This window comes from Oryzias latipes, chromosome 14 (assembly GCF_002234675.1).
Source record: "Oryzias latipes chromosome 14, ASM223467v1".
NCBI classification, from domain to species: domain Eukaryota; kingdom Metazoa; phylum Chordata; class Actinopteri; order Beloniformes; family Adrianichthyidae; genus Oryzias; species Oryzias latipes.
Window position 1 is genome coordinate 1,672,798 of NC_019872.2, and position 14,974 is coordinate 1,687,771.

A 14,974-nucleotide genomic window follows, 5' to 3' on the forward strand; every position below is an offset into this window, starting at 1 on the left:
ATGCGCAGCGCTTCCTGCGGAGATTTCTGCCACAACAGCCATTTGACCTGCACGAGTGGCTGCAGCGACCAGTCTCTCTTCGAACGAAAATTGCTTTCTCAGTAAGAATTGTATTTTACCCAATTTTTTTTATATTTCTTTAGACTGTAAAAACTATTTATTTTATTTGTTACTTAATTCCTCATGTGTCACATTTGATTTCTTTTTTAAATTGGATCTGCCACTTGGTTATTCATATTTTTTTTTTTTCTTTCTACTTGTCCTGTCCAACAGCTGGGCAGGCAGATGAGAGCTGAGGGCCTCTTGTGTTGGACATATTTTACTTTAACAAGAGGGGTTATTAATCTTCAGACAATACCAAAGGCATGTCTGAATAAACCCCTTTTGTAATTGAGGCCAAACTTTATTAATTTCAACCATGTTTGAAAATCTTTTGTGTTGGACCGGACGGAAAAGGAAAGAGGGGAAGAAGAGAGAGGGACGTTAGAGAGAGGGGGGGTAGGAGGGTGATAATAGGAGGGGAAGGGGGGTAAGACCATGAAGCAGCATAGAGCAGACAGGTTTACTGGTTGTTTATCATTACGGTAAGGTTCAAATGTAGTACAAAAAGGGCGGGGCCTGTCAGCACACACACTCAAATGTTATCAACACACCTGCTGGCTGAAAAAAATGTCCACATGTCAACATGTACACAAAACCGATAGTGTTCACACGCATACTTATGCCTTTAAACCAACTAGTGTGAAATATTTCAGTCATTCAATCATGCAACCTGTTAGTGCAAAGGTGAGCTAACACCTGTGCTCAGGTGAGTGTTTATGTTTTTCTAAAATGAACGGTGGAATGTGAAAAGAAGGAGGGAGAGCGCCCAGCCACCCCCACACCAAGACCCCCGCGCGCAGCAGCCGGAACCCCCAACGCCACACGGCAGCAGGCAAGGAACAACCGCCCCCCGGGCGACCCAGTCTGCCACCCAGGCCAGGGCCAGCAGGGCCGCCGCGAGGCCCCCAGGAACAGCCCCCCCGCCACGCCTGGAGAGCCAACGCAGGGCCCCACCCGAGAAGGGCGCCCACAGCCCCAGACGTGCAGCCCATCACCCCCCAGGAGTTCCGGGGATCCCCCCGCCCCAACCCCAGGTACAAGCCAGGACCCCCCCAAGGGAGACCCGCTCCGCACTCCAGGCAGCCACCCACACGGCCCACGGTTGGTCCAGGGAGGAGCAAGGCAGGGGCCAGCCGCCCCCGCCCAGGAGGGGAGCGCCCCGGGGAGGAAGGGGTGCCCACAAGGGGTGTTGTAAATATGGCCCGACCAGGCTCGGCCACTGTTGGAGATTTGGCAGGGCCCAGCGCTCAGGGGCAAGGACCAGAACCCACCCCCCAGGGACATGGACACCCCCGGCTCAGGTGTAATGTGAACCCCCCCCGTGCGGAGAGAGCACCGCCGCGCCCAGGAAACTGGCACCCAGGGGACACGGCCGCCGTTGCCAAGGGCCCCGTACCCCCCACCAGGGAAAGGGTAAGGGACAGATGGTCCTAGGTCCCACCTTCCGTGCAAAACGTGTGTGCATGTATGTGTGTTTATGTTGGAATGTATATTTTGAGGGGGGAGGGGTGTGTGTACTAAGGGGGTGCAGTTAAAATTGGTGGGTAGTGCACTGAGGGGACATCTCCTGATTACTCACAGTGATAGACCTTTGACAATCCCATCCTTTTTAGTTTCTCATGTTCAGTTGGGTTAAGATGAGTTTCTAGTAACACGGCAATTTGGCGCGGTTTGGACCGCCGTGTTGTTGTGGGCTTTTGTGCAGGAGCTCTGTGGGCTCTTTCTGTCTTAACACCAGAGTCACGTGTAATATCCAGAGTCTCAAAGAGCAGTTTTTCTAGAAAGGCAATCATATTGGGGCCTTCCGGCTCTTCGGGAATGCCGTATATTCTGATATTGTCTCTCCGTGCGTGAGCCTCTTGCTGTGTTAGCTTAGCCTCCATGTTATCCTGCCGCTGCAGTAGTTTCCTTAGCAGCATTGATGTTACTTGCAGGGTTGTTTCCACACCATCAATGCGAGTTTCAGCCTCTTCTAATCGAGCCTTGGCCTTCAGCTGGTTTCTTTAGATCTCTGAAATTTGTCGTTCATTGTCTCGTTAGAAGCTTTTTTATTCTTTTAGGATTTCCTCCAAGCTAGCTGGTTCGGTTTCGCCTTGATTAGACTCGTGTTTGGGGGAGCGGCTTCGGTTATCATCCATTTCTTCGATAGTAGGTGCAAAAATCTGTGTTTTTCCTCCTTCGCATCAACTCCCTGGTCTCCATTATGTTAGAAGAAAATCGCTTTACTTCAAAATCCTTGATTTTTTTAAGGAGTTTGTCTAATAATGTCGGGGAGCACTGAAACTTTGCTGCCATCTTGAGTGAGGAGCCGGAAGTCTCCCCGCCTTTTTATATATTTATATATTTAGATGAATTTCTTTAGTTTGGAGGAAAACAGAATATTTGACTGATTCGGTTTCGATCAGTGTATTTGGATTGGCAGCAGAATAGACTGCATAGACAGCACTCTGGTAAACTCTAGACAAACATTCCACTTTAGTCAAAAAAAGATTGAAACATCTCACTGTAACCAAGAGTCTTGTCCATCATATGCTGCTCTGGCTTGTTGTAATTGGCTGGGATCACCTGGACCACGTGGTGAGTAGAGCTGGGATATCTGGAAATCCTGCATACACACCGGCCCTCGAGGCCTGGATGGAGTTGTCCATCCCTGAGAGGAGCACAGCAGGTCTACAGTCTCTGACTTCATCATCCCCAACAGGTTTATTTGTAGCTTTTTTCTTTAAGCTGAGACTTGATTCTGTCATGAGCGTCAGGCAGAGATCGTCCCGTTCAGACATTTCCTGAGGAATCCCAACATCCAACCACTTACTTCTGGAAGCAACAATCAGGTTGCTGGACACTGATTAAAGGAAGAATCTGTCACGGGTAGAAAGCAGTTCACGCCTCCACATGTACCTTCACTGCAAACTGAACCACAAGTTTTTCAGCCAGAACTAAACGAGCCAAAGGAGACAGAAAATCAGCATCCAAGTCAGCCCGCACACTTTCAAAAGCTCCTCCCAAGTCCTAAACTTTCCTAAAAACATGCAATTGTTTTTGGAACATTAGAAATGCACATTCTCCACTTATGTCACTTCAGAGGATCCATCCTTTTTTTTAGTGTATCAGGTAGAACCTGTTCAGACTCTTCCTCAGTTCTTCACATTCATCCTGACATTGGTTCAGCTTCTGCTGCAGACAGTGGGGGGGGGTCACAGGATGAAGCTGCTGCATCTTCACCACAGTGGTCGAATATGAGGCACACCACTGCAAACTAATCTCTAAGGATGACACCCACAAAGATCCACAGTACAACACGCCCCTTCCATGCTGAGAACGGAGCAAATCTGGGCCTCTGAAACTGGCATCAATCTTTGTTTGGTGTAAAGTCTCCTTTGGAAAGAGTCTGTTGCTGCTCATGAAGCTGGACGATCAGACAACAGCTATCATGACTGCATGCTATCATGTTGGGGTTAGAGGAACATCCAACAGACCCTTTCCTGCCAGCTTCTGTCTGGAGTTAACAAGACAAACATATTCAGATTCTACAGATTCATTTTTTTCTATCATTGAGATCAATCTGATAAACCAACAGTGTTACGTCTGTGGAAATCTAAGACACTTGTTTCTTGTGGGGAGTGTGATACCGTATGTTAGTTTGAGTAGGAATTAGACTGACCGGCTGAGTAGGATTTAGAGTTTTGGCAGACAACAGCTGACAGAGTCCAGACACAGCATTGGAAAAGGTGCAACATTTTCTCAAGTCAGCTGGTAGGAAAAGTTTATTCACACTCAACCCAGATGCAGACGGCATTTTAAAACTCCTGCAACAAAACTCCTGAAAAAAGCTTAAAGCTGTTTTTTCACAAAGGCAGAGAAAAGCAGGTATTTGCCAGAATTCTTACCTCTTTGTTGTTGACTAAATACTTATTTTTCACCATAACTTACAAGTAAAATCAGACAATGTGATTTTCTGAATTATTTTTCTCACTTTGTCTCATAGTAGGGGTCTACCTATGAAGACAATTACAGGCCTCTCATCTTTTCAAGCAGGAGAACTCACACCATTGGTGGCTGACTGAATACTTTTTGCCCCACTGTACTGTATGTGTGTGTCCGCCTGTGTGATGGTGTGTGTGTGGATGCATGCCTGTGTGTGTGTGTGTGGATGCATGCCTGGGTGTGTGTGTGGACGCATGCCTGGGTGTGTGTGTGGATGCATGCCTGGATGTGTGTGTGTGGATGCATGCCTGGGTGTGTGTGTGTGGATGCATGCCTGGGTGTGTGTGTGGATGCATGCCTGGATGTGTGTGTGTGGATGCATGCCTGGGTGTGTGTGTGGATGCATGCCTGGGTGTGTGTGTGGATGCATGCCTGGGTGTGTGTGTGTCCGCCTGTGTGAGGGTGTGTGTGTGGATGCATGCCTGGGTGTGTGTGTGTGTGTGTGTGGATGCATGCCTGGGTGTGTGTGTGTGTGGATGCATGCCTGGGTGTGTGTGTGGATGCATGCCTGGGTGTGTGTGTGGATGCATGTCTGGGTGTGTGTGTGTGTGGATGCATGCCTGGGTGTGTGTGTGTCAGCCTGTGTGAGGGTGTGTGTGTGGATGCATGCCTGGGTGTGTGTGTGGATGCATGCCTGGGTGTGTGTGTGTGTGGATGCATGCCTGGGTGTGTGTGTGGATGCATGCCTAGGTGTGTGTGTGGATGCATGCCTGGGTGTGTGTGTGGATGCATGCCTGGGTGTGTGTGTGGATGCATGCCTGGGTGTGTGTGTGTGGATGCATGCCTGGGTGTGTGTGTGTGTGGATGCATGCCTGGGTGTGTGTGTGTGTGGATGCATGCCTGTGTGTGTGTGTGTGGATGCATGCCTGGGTGTGTGTGTGTGTGTGGATGCATGCCTGTGTGTGTGTGTGGATGCATGCCTGGGTGTGTGTGTGTGGATGCATGCCTGGGTGTGTGTGTGTGTGTGGATGCATGCCTGTGTGTGTGTGTGGATGCATGCCTGGGTGTGTGTGTGTGGATGCATGCCTGGGTGTGTGTGTGTGTGGATGCATGCCTGGGTGTGTGTGTGTGTGGATGCATGCCTGGGTGTGTGTGTGGATGCATGCCTGGGTGTGTGTGTGTGTGTGGATGCATGCCTGTGTGTGTGTGTGGATGCATGCCTGGGTGTGTGTGTGTGGATGCATGCCTGGGTGTGTGTGTGTGTGGATGCATGCCTGGGTGTGTGTGTGTGGATGCATGCCTGGGTGTGTGTGTGTGTGGATGCATGCCTGGGTGTGTGTGTGTGTGGATGCATGCCTGGGTGTGTGTGTGTGGATGCATGCCTGGGTGTGTGTGTGGATGCATGCCTGGGTGTGTGTGTGGATGCATGCCTGGGTGTGTGTGTGGATGCATGCCTGGGTGTGTGTGTGGATGCATGCCTGGGTGTGTGTGTGGATGCATGCCTGGGTGTGTGTGCGTGTCTTTAAAGATGCTGTGTAGGAGCTCCTGAGCTCGTTGTTTGATGAGGATGTGTACACACTTTTTTTTAACAGCCCTTTTCTTTATGGCGACACGAACAAGAAAGGCAGACTGAACTGTGATGTGTCGGTCAAGAACAAAACGCCTCTTATCTCATATAAATATGTTTCATATTTTGCACTAGACTAGAAAATGCAATTTGCTTCTTTTTCCAGCCTCTGTACTTCCTGCTTCTGCTCAGCGGACGAACACGCCACCCTCCTCTTCCTCAGCGCGTTTGCGGACGCAGCAAGTCAATGAGCAGGATGTTGCTCATGTTAAAAATAAACCCTGAAGTCAATCGCATTATTTGAAAAGTAGAAACGCCGCTCAGACGTTCATCGCAGTTCTGGTGGACAGTCATAGGTAAATCCACACATTAGGATGAACTAAACGTGTGATCGTGGATACGACTGATGACCAATCGCTTTGTGGACAACAGCCGACTTCTTCCTCTGAACCGTTTTTTACTTTGAGCTGAGCAGGAGAGGGAGGTGGGGGGGTGAAAGGTCGTCACACGCGTAGCATCACGTGAACGGAATAGAGCGGCAGAAGAGACAACATCAACACAAAAACCTACAGAGATGAGACACCAGAAAAAGAAACTAAATCCAGAACCAGTTCACTTTCATTGATAAAACGAAAAGACAACTTAGAGTCTGCAAGAAAACAATTCCTTCTAGAACCGGATCCAGAACCAACCTAAGAACTGAGAGAACCTTCTCTTAAACAGAGCAGATCATTCCTGACTGAAGAAACCAGATCAGCTTCACAAAGATGACACACTTAGTAGGATGTGAACAAACATGAGGTGAAGAAGACTCCTCCGGCTGCAGCAGCAGGACAGACCACAGCAGCCAACGACAGCACCTCCACCCAAACCGTGTCCTGACGGAGGAGCCTCACATATGGATCTGTACATGTCATAACCATGAGCATGATGCTTCACTGTCAGATAGAAAGAGTGTCTGCAAATAAAGATTCAATCCAGAGGAAATTTCAGTTTGGAAAATTTAAAGTTTTCCTCATACAAAAACTATTCCAAACGGAAAAGGTGATGTTCTGAAGGAGTTTGATCCGAACTTTAAAGAAATTTGAAGGAGTCTTATGGGGGGGGGGGGCTTCAGTAACAGGGAGCTTTTCTCACCCAGTAGCTACAGTGAAAGGCGCGTGCTTTTGTCCTGACGTCAGGGCCGGTCGCACGCGCTCACGTTCCGGAGCCAGGTGTGACAGATCAGCTGCCCTCTGGCGGACAGAGTCGGTAATGCGCCAGCAGCTCCGAGGAGGTTCAGCAGCTGCATCGAAATGACCGCACGCCGGCGCGTGGCTCTGGTCACGCAAAGCCCCGCACCATCAGAACACGCACGCTGCCGCGGCGTGACGCGCAGAGGCCGGCGGCGGTTCTGAGGCTTCCCGCCGAACGTTCCCGAGAACCAGGCTCCACATCTGGAGAGGACCGAGACAAGTCCAGCTCTGCAGCAGCCCGAGGAGGAGCACGACACAACTTCCACACACACGCACACACACACACACGCACGCTCACGGCCACGCCGCCCGCACTGCGCGTGTGCTTCAGAAAAAGCAGTCCAACTTCTGCAGAATGAGTGTTTGCTGCATCACCTGAGCGGCAGGTGATGCAGCGACTTCATGACGTAAGCGAGACATTTTCACCTCCAAGTCAGACATCAAAGGAGCCGCCGGACAAACGGCGGAGAACCGGAGGCGGTCAAACTTAAGCCGAGGAAGGAGGAAGCGGCTGTACTTCGACTCACCTTGAGCGGCCGTTCCGCGGGTGCTGAATACACTTGCTATCAGAGTGGCCACATACCAAATCATAGTATTATTACCGGCCGGAAAAAAGCCTGCTCATTTCTCAAAGCCCCTGTGGTGACGGACGGGCGGACGCACGCGGGCCCGGATCCTGCTTCTACTCCCAGCCGAGCCCCGGACTCTCTTCCGTCGGCGGATGCCCCTCGCTCTGCCCCTCTCCTCCTCCGCGCTCCGCTCGCATCCTGACACGGATCACCTGCGCCAATGGGACCCCACCAGGCAGCGCCAGCCGCTCCCGCCTCCGCCTCCGTGTCATTGACACGCGTGGGCGGGACTCGCCAGATGATTGGTTACCTGCGCTGTCGCTTTGGGAGCGAGACTGGTGCGTTTTATGTCGGAGATCAGGCTCGGAAATTCAAGCGCCGTTCTTCGGTTTTCTGCTCTCTAAAGGCAACTTTTGTCTTTTTGGGACCTGACAGCGTTATTACTGTAGAGCTGTGAGGGTTTAAGACACCAACAGTTCACTTTCACAACGAGACATTTCAATGTAAAAACGAGAGAACCACACAAAAGCACCACGTCATCTTATCATCTGCACACACACACCAGTCTGCCGATTGACTGATTGATTGATTGATTGATTGATTGATTGATTGATTGATTGATTGATTGATTGATTGATTGATTGATTGATTTCCAGCATTTTGTCAATATCATAAAAAATACACACAGATTCATTAAACTCATTACTGAAATGGAGAAATGCATAGATAAAAACAAGTGAAGTCACATTTTATTAATTAAATATATTGATTATTTACTAAAATCATGTAGAGTTTGATATATTATTAAATAATGTCAGTCATGAAAGTCAGCAACCCTCCACGCGTCTGTGAAATAATCACTACTATTTCCTATTTAGTCAGGGAGCCTGAACGCAGCAGTAGAGGGACCCATTTCAAGGTGGGTTGGAGTGTGAAGTCATAGAGCTGCACTATCATCCTGCGCAATAAGATGAGAGGAATCCTCCAACCGGAGCATCATCATCATCGTCATCATCACATGCAGTCAGACGGGCTGGTGGGGATGAAGATGAGGAACATGAACAGACTCCTCCAAGAATCGCGTGTCCGTCCCAGTTTCAAATTCCTCTGAGACACAGCCTTCCTCCTCCCTCAGAGCAGGCTCCTCCAGTCTGTCTCATGACACAAACATCTGTCCAGTGGTTTCATGCTTCCACTGCTGACTTTATGTCACTCACACCTTTGGACCACAGGCTGGATCCAGTTAGATGAAGTCCTCTGTCAAATGAACTTTGCAAACACTGCAGCAGGTCTGGATGCCAGAGCTCTGTGAAACACATCTCTGCTCACTTTCCCCGAAGACAATTTCTTTGTTTTCGTTTTGCTTTTGTGAGTGGCCCTACCTCAAACATGTCTTAACAATGAATACATTTTCCCCTTTTTAAACTTTTTCTCTAATGTTTTGGTCATGTTACAATATTCCAGTGGGAATGACTGATAAATCACAAAAAACAAATCCATACTAAACAGTGGTGCAGTGGTTAGCGGCCTTGCCTCACAGGGAAAAGGTTCAAATCCTGGCCAGGTCCTGTCTGTGCAGAGTTTGCATGTTCTCCCCGTGCATGCGTGGGTCTTCTCCAGGCACACCGGCTTTCTCCCACAGACCAAAAACATGCTTCATAGGTTAATCGATTACTTTGAGATGTGTATGGGACTGATTGTGTGCCTTGTCCAGTGTGTACCCTGCCTGCACCCAACAGTAACAAACCCCATAACCTCAACAGAGATACAGCAGGTTAAGAAGATGGGAGGGTGGAAACTAAACTGAATGCAGACATAGACTGCACAAGGAGGATAAAATAAGTATTTGTGCTTTTCATGGTTGCCTTTGAAGAATTTAAAGCAATCAACTGATATTGTCTTTTCAGTGCTGACAGACAATTAGTTCCATATAGTTAAAGACCACCAGACCCGACAAAAGATCAAAATATTGATCAGTGATTAATTAGCAGCAATGAATCATTCATTATTTGTGAGTTGAACCCATTTTCAATGTTATTACATTCACCATGTTTGCAGTCAGAGACAAACATGAAATAATGGACTTCTATTGAACTTTACTAACAATCACTGATGATTTACTCAAATATTAAGAACAATTAAAAAGGAAAGTGAAAAAACACAAACAATTAGACTCTAGGAGTTCTAGTTGAATTTATTAGCCTATCATGAACTAAAGTGGAAATTGTTCTTGTATTTTTACTTTTCATGAATTTAGGTTATGTAAAAAAAAGCTAAAGTTCTTGTGAAACGTAATAGAGAGGGATTTGATTTTTGAAAAAATATATATATTCAGCCGGATGGTGACAACGAGAGGCAAGGTAGTCCACACAGGAGGGGTTCTCACTCCCAGAAGGAACAATAGCAGACATTGAGGACAGTTACAAGTACCTTAGGATTACGCAGGCAAATGGCAACCTGGAGCAGGCAACAAGGAAAGCTGCAACAGCTAAATACCTCCAACGAGTAAGGCAAGTCCTGAGAAGCCAGCTCAATGGCAAAAATAAGACCCGGGCAATAAACAGCTACGCACTGCCAGTTATCAGATACCCTGCAAGAATAATAAGATGGCCAAAGGAAGAGATACAGACCACGGATGTTAAAACACGAAAGCTCCTCACCATGCATGGAGGGTTCCATCCCAAATCCAGCACCCTGAGACTGTATGCTAGCCGCAAGGAAGGAGGCCGAGGACTAGTGAGCGTAGAAGCCACTATCCAGGATGAAACATCCAAGATGCATGAGTACATCAAGCTCAAGGCCCCAACTGACAGTGTGCTCAGTGAATGTCTCAGGCAATGGAGAGCAGAGGATACAGTGCTGGAGGACAGATCCTCATGGGAGGACAAACCCCTGCATGGGATGTACCACCGGACCATAACTGAAGTGGCTGATATCAAGAAGTCCTACCAATGGCTAGAAAGGGCTGGCCTACAGGACAGCACCGAAGCACTCATCCTGGCAGCCCAGGAACAAGCCCTGAGCACCAGAGCAATAGAGGCTCAGATCTACCACACCAGACAAGACCCAAGGTGTAGATCTACCACACCAGACAAAACCCAAGGTGTAGATCTACCAAACCAGACAAGACCCAAGGTGTAGATCTTTTTTTTTTTTTTTTTTTTTTTTTTTCCTTGTCCTGTCCAACAGCTGGGCAAACAGATGAGAGCTGAGGGCCTCTTGTGTTGGACATATTTTACTTTAACAAGAGGGGTTATTAATCTTCAGACAAACCAAAGGTATGTCTGAATAAACCCCTTTTGTAATTGAGGCCAAACTTTATTAATTTCAAACATGTTTGAAGATCTTTGGTGTTGGACCGGACGGAAAAGGAAAGAGGGGAAGAAGAGAGAGGGACGTTAGAAAGAGGGGGGGAAGGAGGGTGATAGTAGGAGGGGAAGGGGGATAAGACCATGAAGCAGCATAGAGCAACAAGTTTACTGGTTGTTAATCACCATGGTAAGGCTCAAATGCAGTACAAAAAGGGCGGAGCCTGTCCACACACACACCCAAGTGTCAAACACACCTGCTAGTTGCAAAAATGTCCATCTGTCGACATGTACACAAAACAGAGGTGTAGATCTACCACACCAGACAAGACCCAAGGTGTAGGCTGTGCAAAGAGGCGCCTGAAACAATCCAGCACATAACTGCAGGGTGTAAACTGCTGGCAGGGAAAGCATACATGGAGAGCCACAATCAAGTGGCTGGAATAATATACAGGAACATGTGTGCAGAATATGAACTGGAAACCCCAAGGTCAAAATGGGAAACACCTCTGAAGGTGGTAGAGAATGAAAGGGCAAAGATCCTGTGGGACTTCCAGATCCAGACTGATAGGATGGTAATGGCGAACCAACCAGACATTGTAGTGGTGGATAAAGAACAGAGGAAATCCGTTGTGGTGGATGTGGCAGTGCCAAGCGATGGGAACATCAGGAAGAAGGAACATGAGAAACTGGAGAAATACCAGGGACTCAGAGAAGAACTGGAGAAAACCTGGAAAGTGAAGGTGACAGTGGTGCCTGTGGTAATTGGAGCACTCGGGGCAGTAACCCCCAAGCTGGAGGAGTGGCTACAACAGATACCTGGAAAGACCTCAGACCTCTCAGTCCAGAAAAGCGCAGTGCTAGGAACAGCTAAGATACTGCGCAGGACCCTCAAGCCCCCAGGCCTCTGGTAGAGGACCCAAGCTTGGAGGAGAAACCACCCGCAGAGGGTGAAAGGGGCGTTTTTATATTTTATACTTTTATGAGACTAAAATAATGGGGCTGCTGGAGCCTAACCCGGCCACTTGTGGGCGAAGGCAGGGGACACCCTAAACAGGTCATCAGTCTGTCACAGGGTCACCAATAAACATAGTATTATGAACTATTAGTGCATAATATTGTTTTTGTACTGATAATTCAAAAATTTCACAGTAAGAGTACACAAATCTTTGTAAGAAGTTACTTTAGTATTAACAGATGAGTCTTTTTATTACACAAACAGAAAGCAGTGACTATCATATTTCATGCTCGGCTGTAAACCATGCAATGGGGGAGCATGGCATTTCTAAAGTGCTGCTAGCTCTGTGGGAAGCGCGTGCCACAGAAAACACTGCTTCCTTGGTGGGGTTGGATCCATCGGGTGGGAACTGTGAAGGCTTGCGGGGCGATCCGGGCCTCAATAAACTCTCCAGTGGGCTGGAGTGACCTTCTGCCGGGGACATGACAGGGCAAGTAGCGACTTTCTGATTACAGAATATGAGCTCAGTGTATTTAAACACGCATGTGCAGTGACATATGTATCAGATGATGCTCGATAGGCCGTTCAACATGCCAATCAAGTCCAGTACTTTTCAGTGAGGATTATGATTCGCTTACGAATTTTTAGAAATATATTTTTATCTTTTTGGTTATTTATCTTTTCTAGCCTGTGTAGGGTGTAAAATCAGCGCCTAATGTATTGCACATCGAAACCGTAAAACCGCAAATCAAATTCCCAAATCTGCAAATCAAAATGCATCCATTGAGAACCAAAACCCATCATTTGTAACCAAAACATATAACCCAAAGCACAATCATATTTCCCAGGTGCCGATTTGTTTTCTCGCCATTCTGAAATCGCGCTTTTTGAATTGCGCTTTTATTTTTTGCGGTTGCGATTCTAAAAACTGCACACGTAAAATTGGCACGTCAATTAAGCGGAGGGGAGGCGGGACATCCCTGACATCCAGTAGCTCATTGGCTACCTAATGACTCAGAGTCTTACGACAACATACATAACATACCAGTTACAGACGGTACGTTTTCCATATGTTTTTAAATCTTTTACTATATTAAACGACCAAACGTGTACTCTATGGAACCAGAGGACGCCAGCATAGTCAGATGAGCTCCACTAGTAACTGCTGGTGAAAAAAAAACAAAGTTGCATGACAAACCATCGCCATTCATTATAAACAGTATTTATGATTCTATTGTTTTGTTTTGAACTAATGTGTCTTTCTTTTAATTGTATTCAATTGTTTTCTATCTGTAAAGCGACCTTGGGTGTCTAGAAAGGCCCCTTATAAATAAAATTCATTATTATTATTATTATTATCCTGATCTATCCATGCTAGCTCAATGCTAGCGGTGTTTTCGGCTCATTTCATGACTTATACGGATCAAACAAAGTCGATTTTTTTCTATTTTTTTTAACTTGTCCTGTCCAACAGCTAGGCAAACAGATGAGAGCTGAGGGCCTCTTGTGTTGGACATATTTTATTTTAACAAGAGGGGTTATTCAAACCAAAGGCATGTCTGAATAAACCCCTTTTGTAATTGAGGCCAAACTTTATTAATTTCAATCATGTTTGAAAATCTTTGGTGTTGGACCGGACGGAAAAGGAAAGAGGGGAAGAAGAGAGAGGGACGTTAGAGAGAGAGAGGGGGGGGGGGGGGGGGGTAGGAGGGTGATAATAGGAGGGGAAGGGGGGTAAGACCATGAAGCAGCATAAAGCAGACAGGTTTACTGGTTGTTTATCATTATGGTACGGTTCAAATGTAGTACAAAAAGGGCGGGGCCTGTTTACACACACTCAAATGTTATCAACACACCTGCTAGCTGCAAAAATGTCCACATGTCAACATGTACACAAAACAGATAGTGTTCACGAACGCATACCTATGCCTTTAAACCAACTAGTGTGAGATCTTTCATTCATTCAATCATGCAAACTATTAGTGCAAAGGTGAGCTAACACCTGTGCTCAAGTGAGTGTTTATGTTCTTCTAAAATGGATGGTGGAATGTGAAAAGAAGGAGGAGGAGCGCCCAGCCACCCCCACACCCAGACCCCCGCCGCAGCAGCAGCGGCAGCCGGAATTCCCCCAACGCCATACGGGAACAGGCAGGGAACAACCGCCCCCCGGGCGACCAAGCCCGCCACCCAGGCCAGGGCCAGCAGGACCGCCGCGAGGCCCCCAGAGCCAGAGAGCAGGGAGGCGCGGAGGGAAAGAGAGCGCCGCCCCAGCCCAGCCAGGAAAGCAGCCCCCCCGCCGCGCCGGAAGAGCCCAATGCAGGGCCCCACCGGAGAGGGACGCCCACAGCCCCATACGAGCACCCCACCACCACCCAGGAGTTCCGGGCATCCCCCCGCCCCGACCCCAGGTACGAGCCAGGACCCCCCAAGGGAGACCCGCTCCGCACTCCAGGCAGCCACCCACCCGGCCCACGGTTGGTCCAGGTAGGAGCAAGGCAGGGGCCCGCCGCCCCCGCCCAGGAGGGGGGAACCCCGGGGAAAAAAGGGCGGCCCACAAGGGGTGTTATAAATATGGCCCAACCATGCTCGGCCATGTTGGAAGTTTGGCGGGGCCCAGCGCCCAGGGGCAAGGACCAGGACCCACCCCCCAGGGACACGAACACCCCCGGCTCAGGTGTAATATGAACCCCCCCACCGTGCGGAGAGAGCACCGCCGGGCCCAGGGAGCCGGCACCCAAGGGACACGGCCGCCATCGCCAAGGGGCCCGCACCCCCCACCAGGGAAGGGGTAGGGGACAGATGGACCCAGGTCCCATCTTCCTTGTAAAATGTGTGTGCGTGTATGGGTGTTTGAGAGGGTGTTTGTGTGCATGTGTGTGTGTTTATGTTTGAATGTATATGTTGAAGGGGGAGGGGTGTGTGTACTAAGGGGGGTGCAGTTAAAATTGGCGAGTAGGGCACTAAGGGGACATCTCCTGATTACTCACAGTGATGTCCCCTCACCCTCCACACCAAGGGGCCCTAAATGTCTAAGGTGCGGTTAAAATTGCCGGGTAGGGTGCCAGGAGGACATCTGCTGCTTGCTTGCAGTGATGTCCAAGCACCCCCCCTACCAAGGACCCTACATATCTTCTTCCACTTTTGGCTTCTCCCATCAGGGGTCGCCACAGCGAACGAGTCGCATGGTAAATTTGGCAATGTTTTACGCCAGATGCCCTTCCTGACGCAACCTTCTCAAACCGGGCTTGGAACTGGCAGAGGTAGAGAAGGGAACAGGGAGGAGCCTGGAGTCGAACCCGGGTTTCACGGAC

The 14,974-nt window shown here is 48.6% G+C and overlaps 1 protein-coding gene across 3 annotated transcripts in view; it reads right to left on the reverse strand.

The window, feature by feature from the left end:
- Positions 1-7,751, reverse strand: part of LOC101174449 (protein turtle homolog B-like) — a 132,231-nt gene extending 124,480 nt beyond the window's left edge. For 2 of the 3 annotated variants that reach the window (XM_023962303.1, XM_023962302.1), the window contains exon 1: positions 7,356-7,749. In XM_023962303.1, coding sequence (XP_023818071.1) covers positions 7,356-7,419 — 64 coding nt within the window. In that variant the 5' untranslated portion in view covers positions 7,420-7,749. Of the gene's footprint in view, positions 1-7,355 lie in introns of all 3 variants that reach the window. The other variant, XM_023962305.1, reaches the window with a different exon arrangement.
- Positions 7,752-14,974: the final 7,223 nt, after the last annotated feature.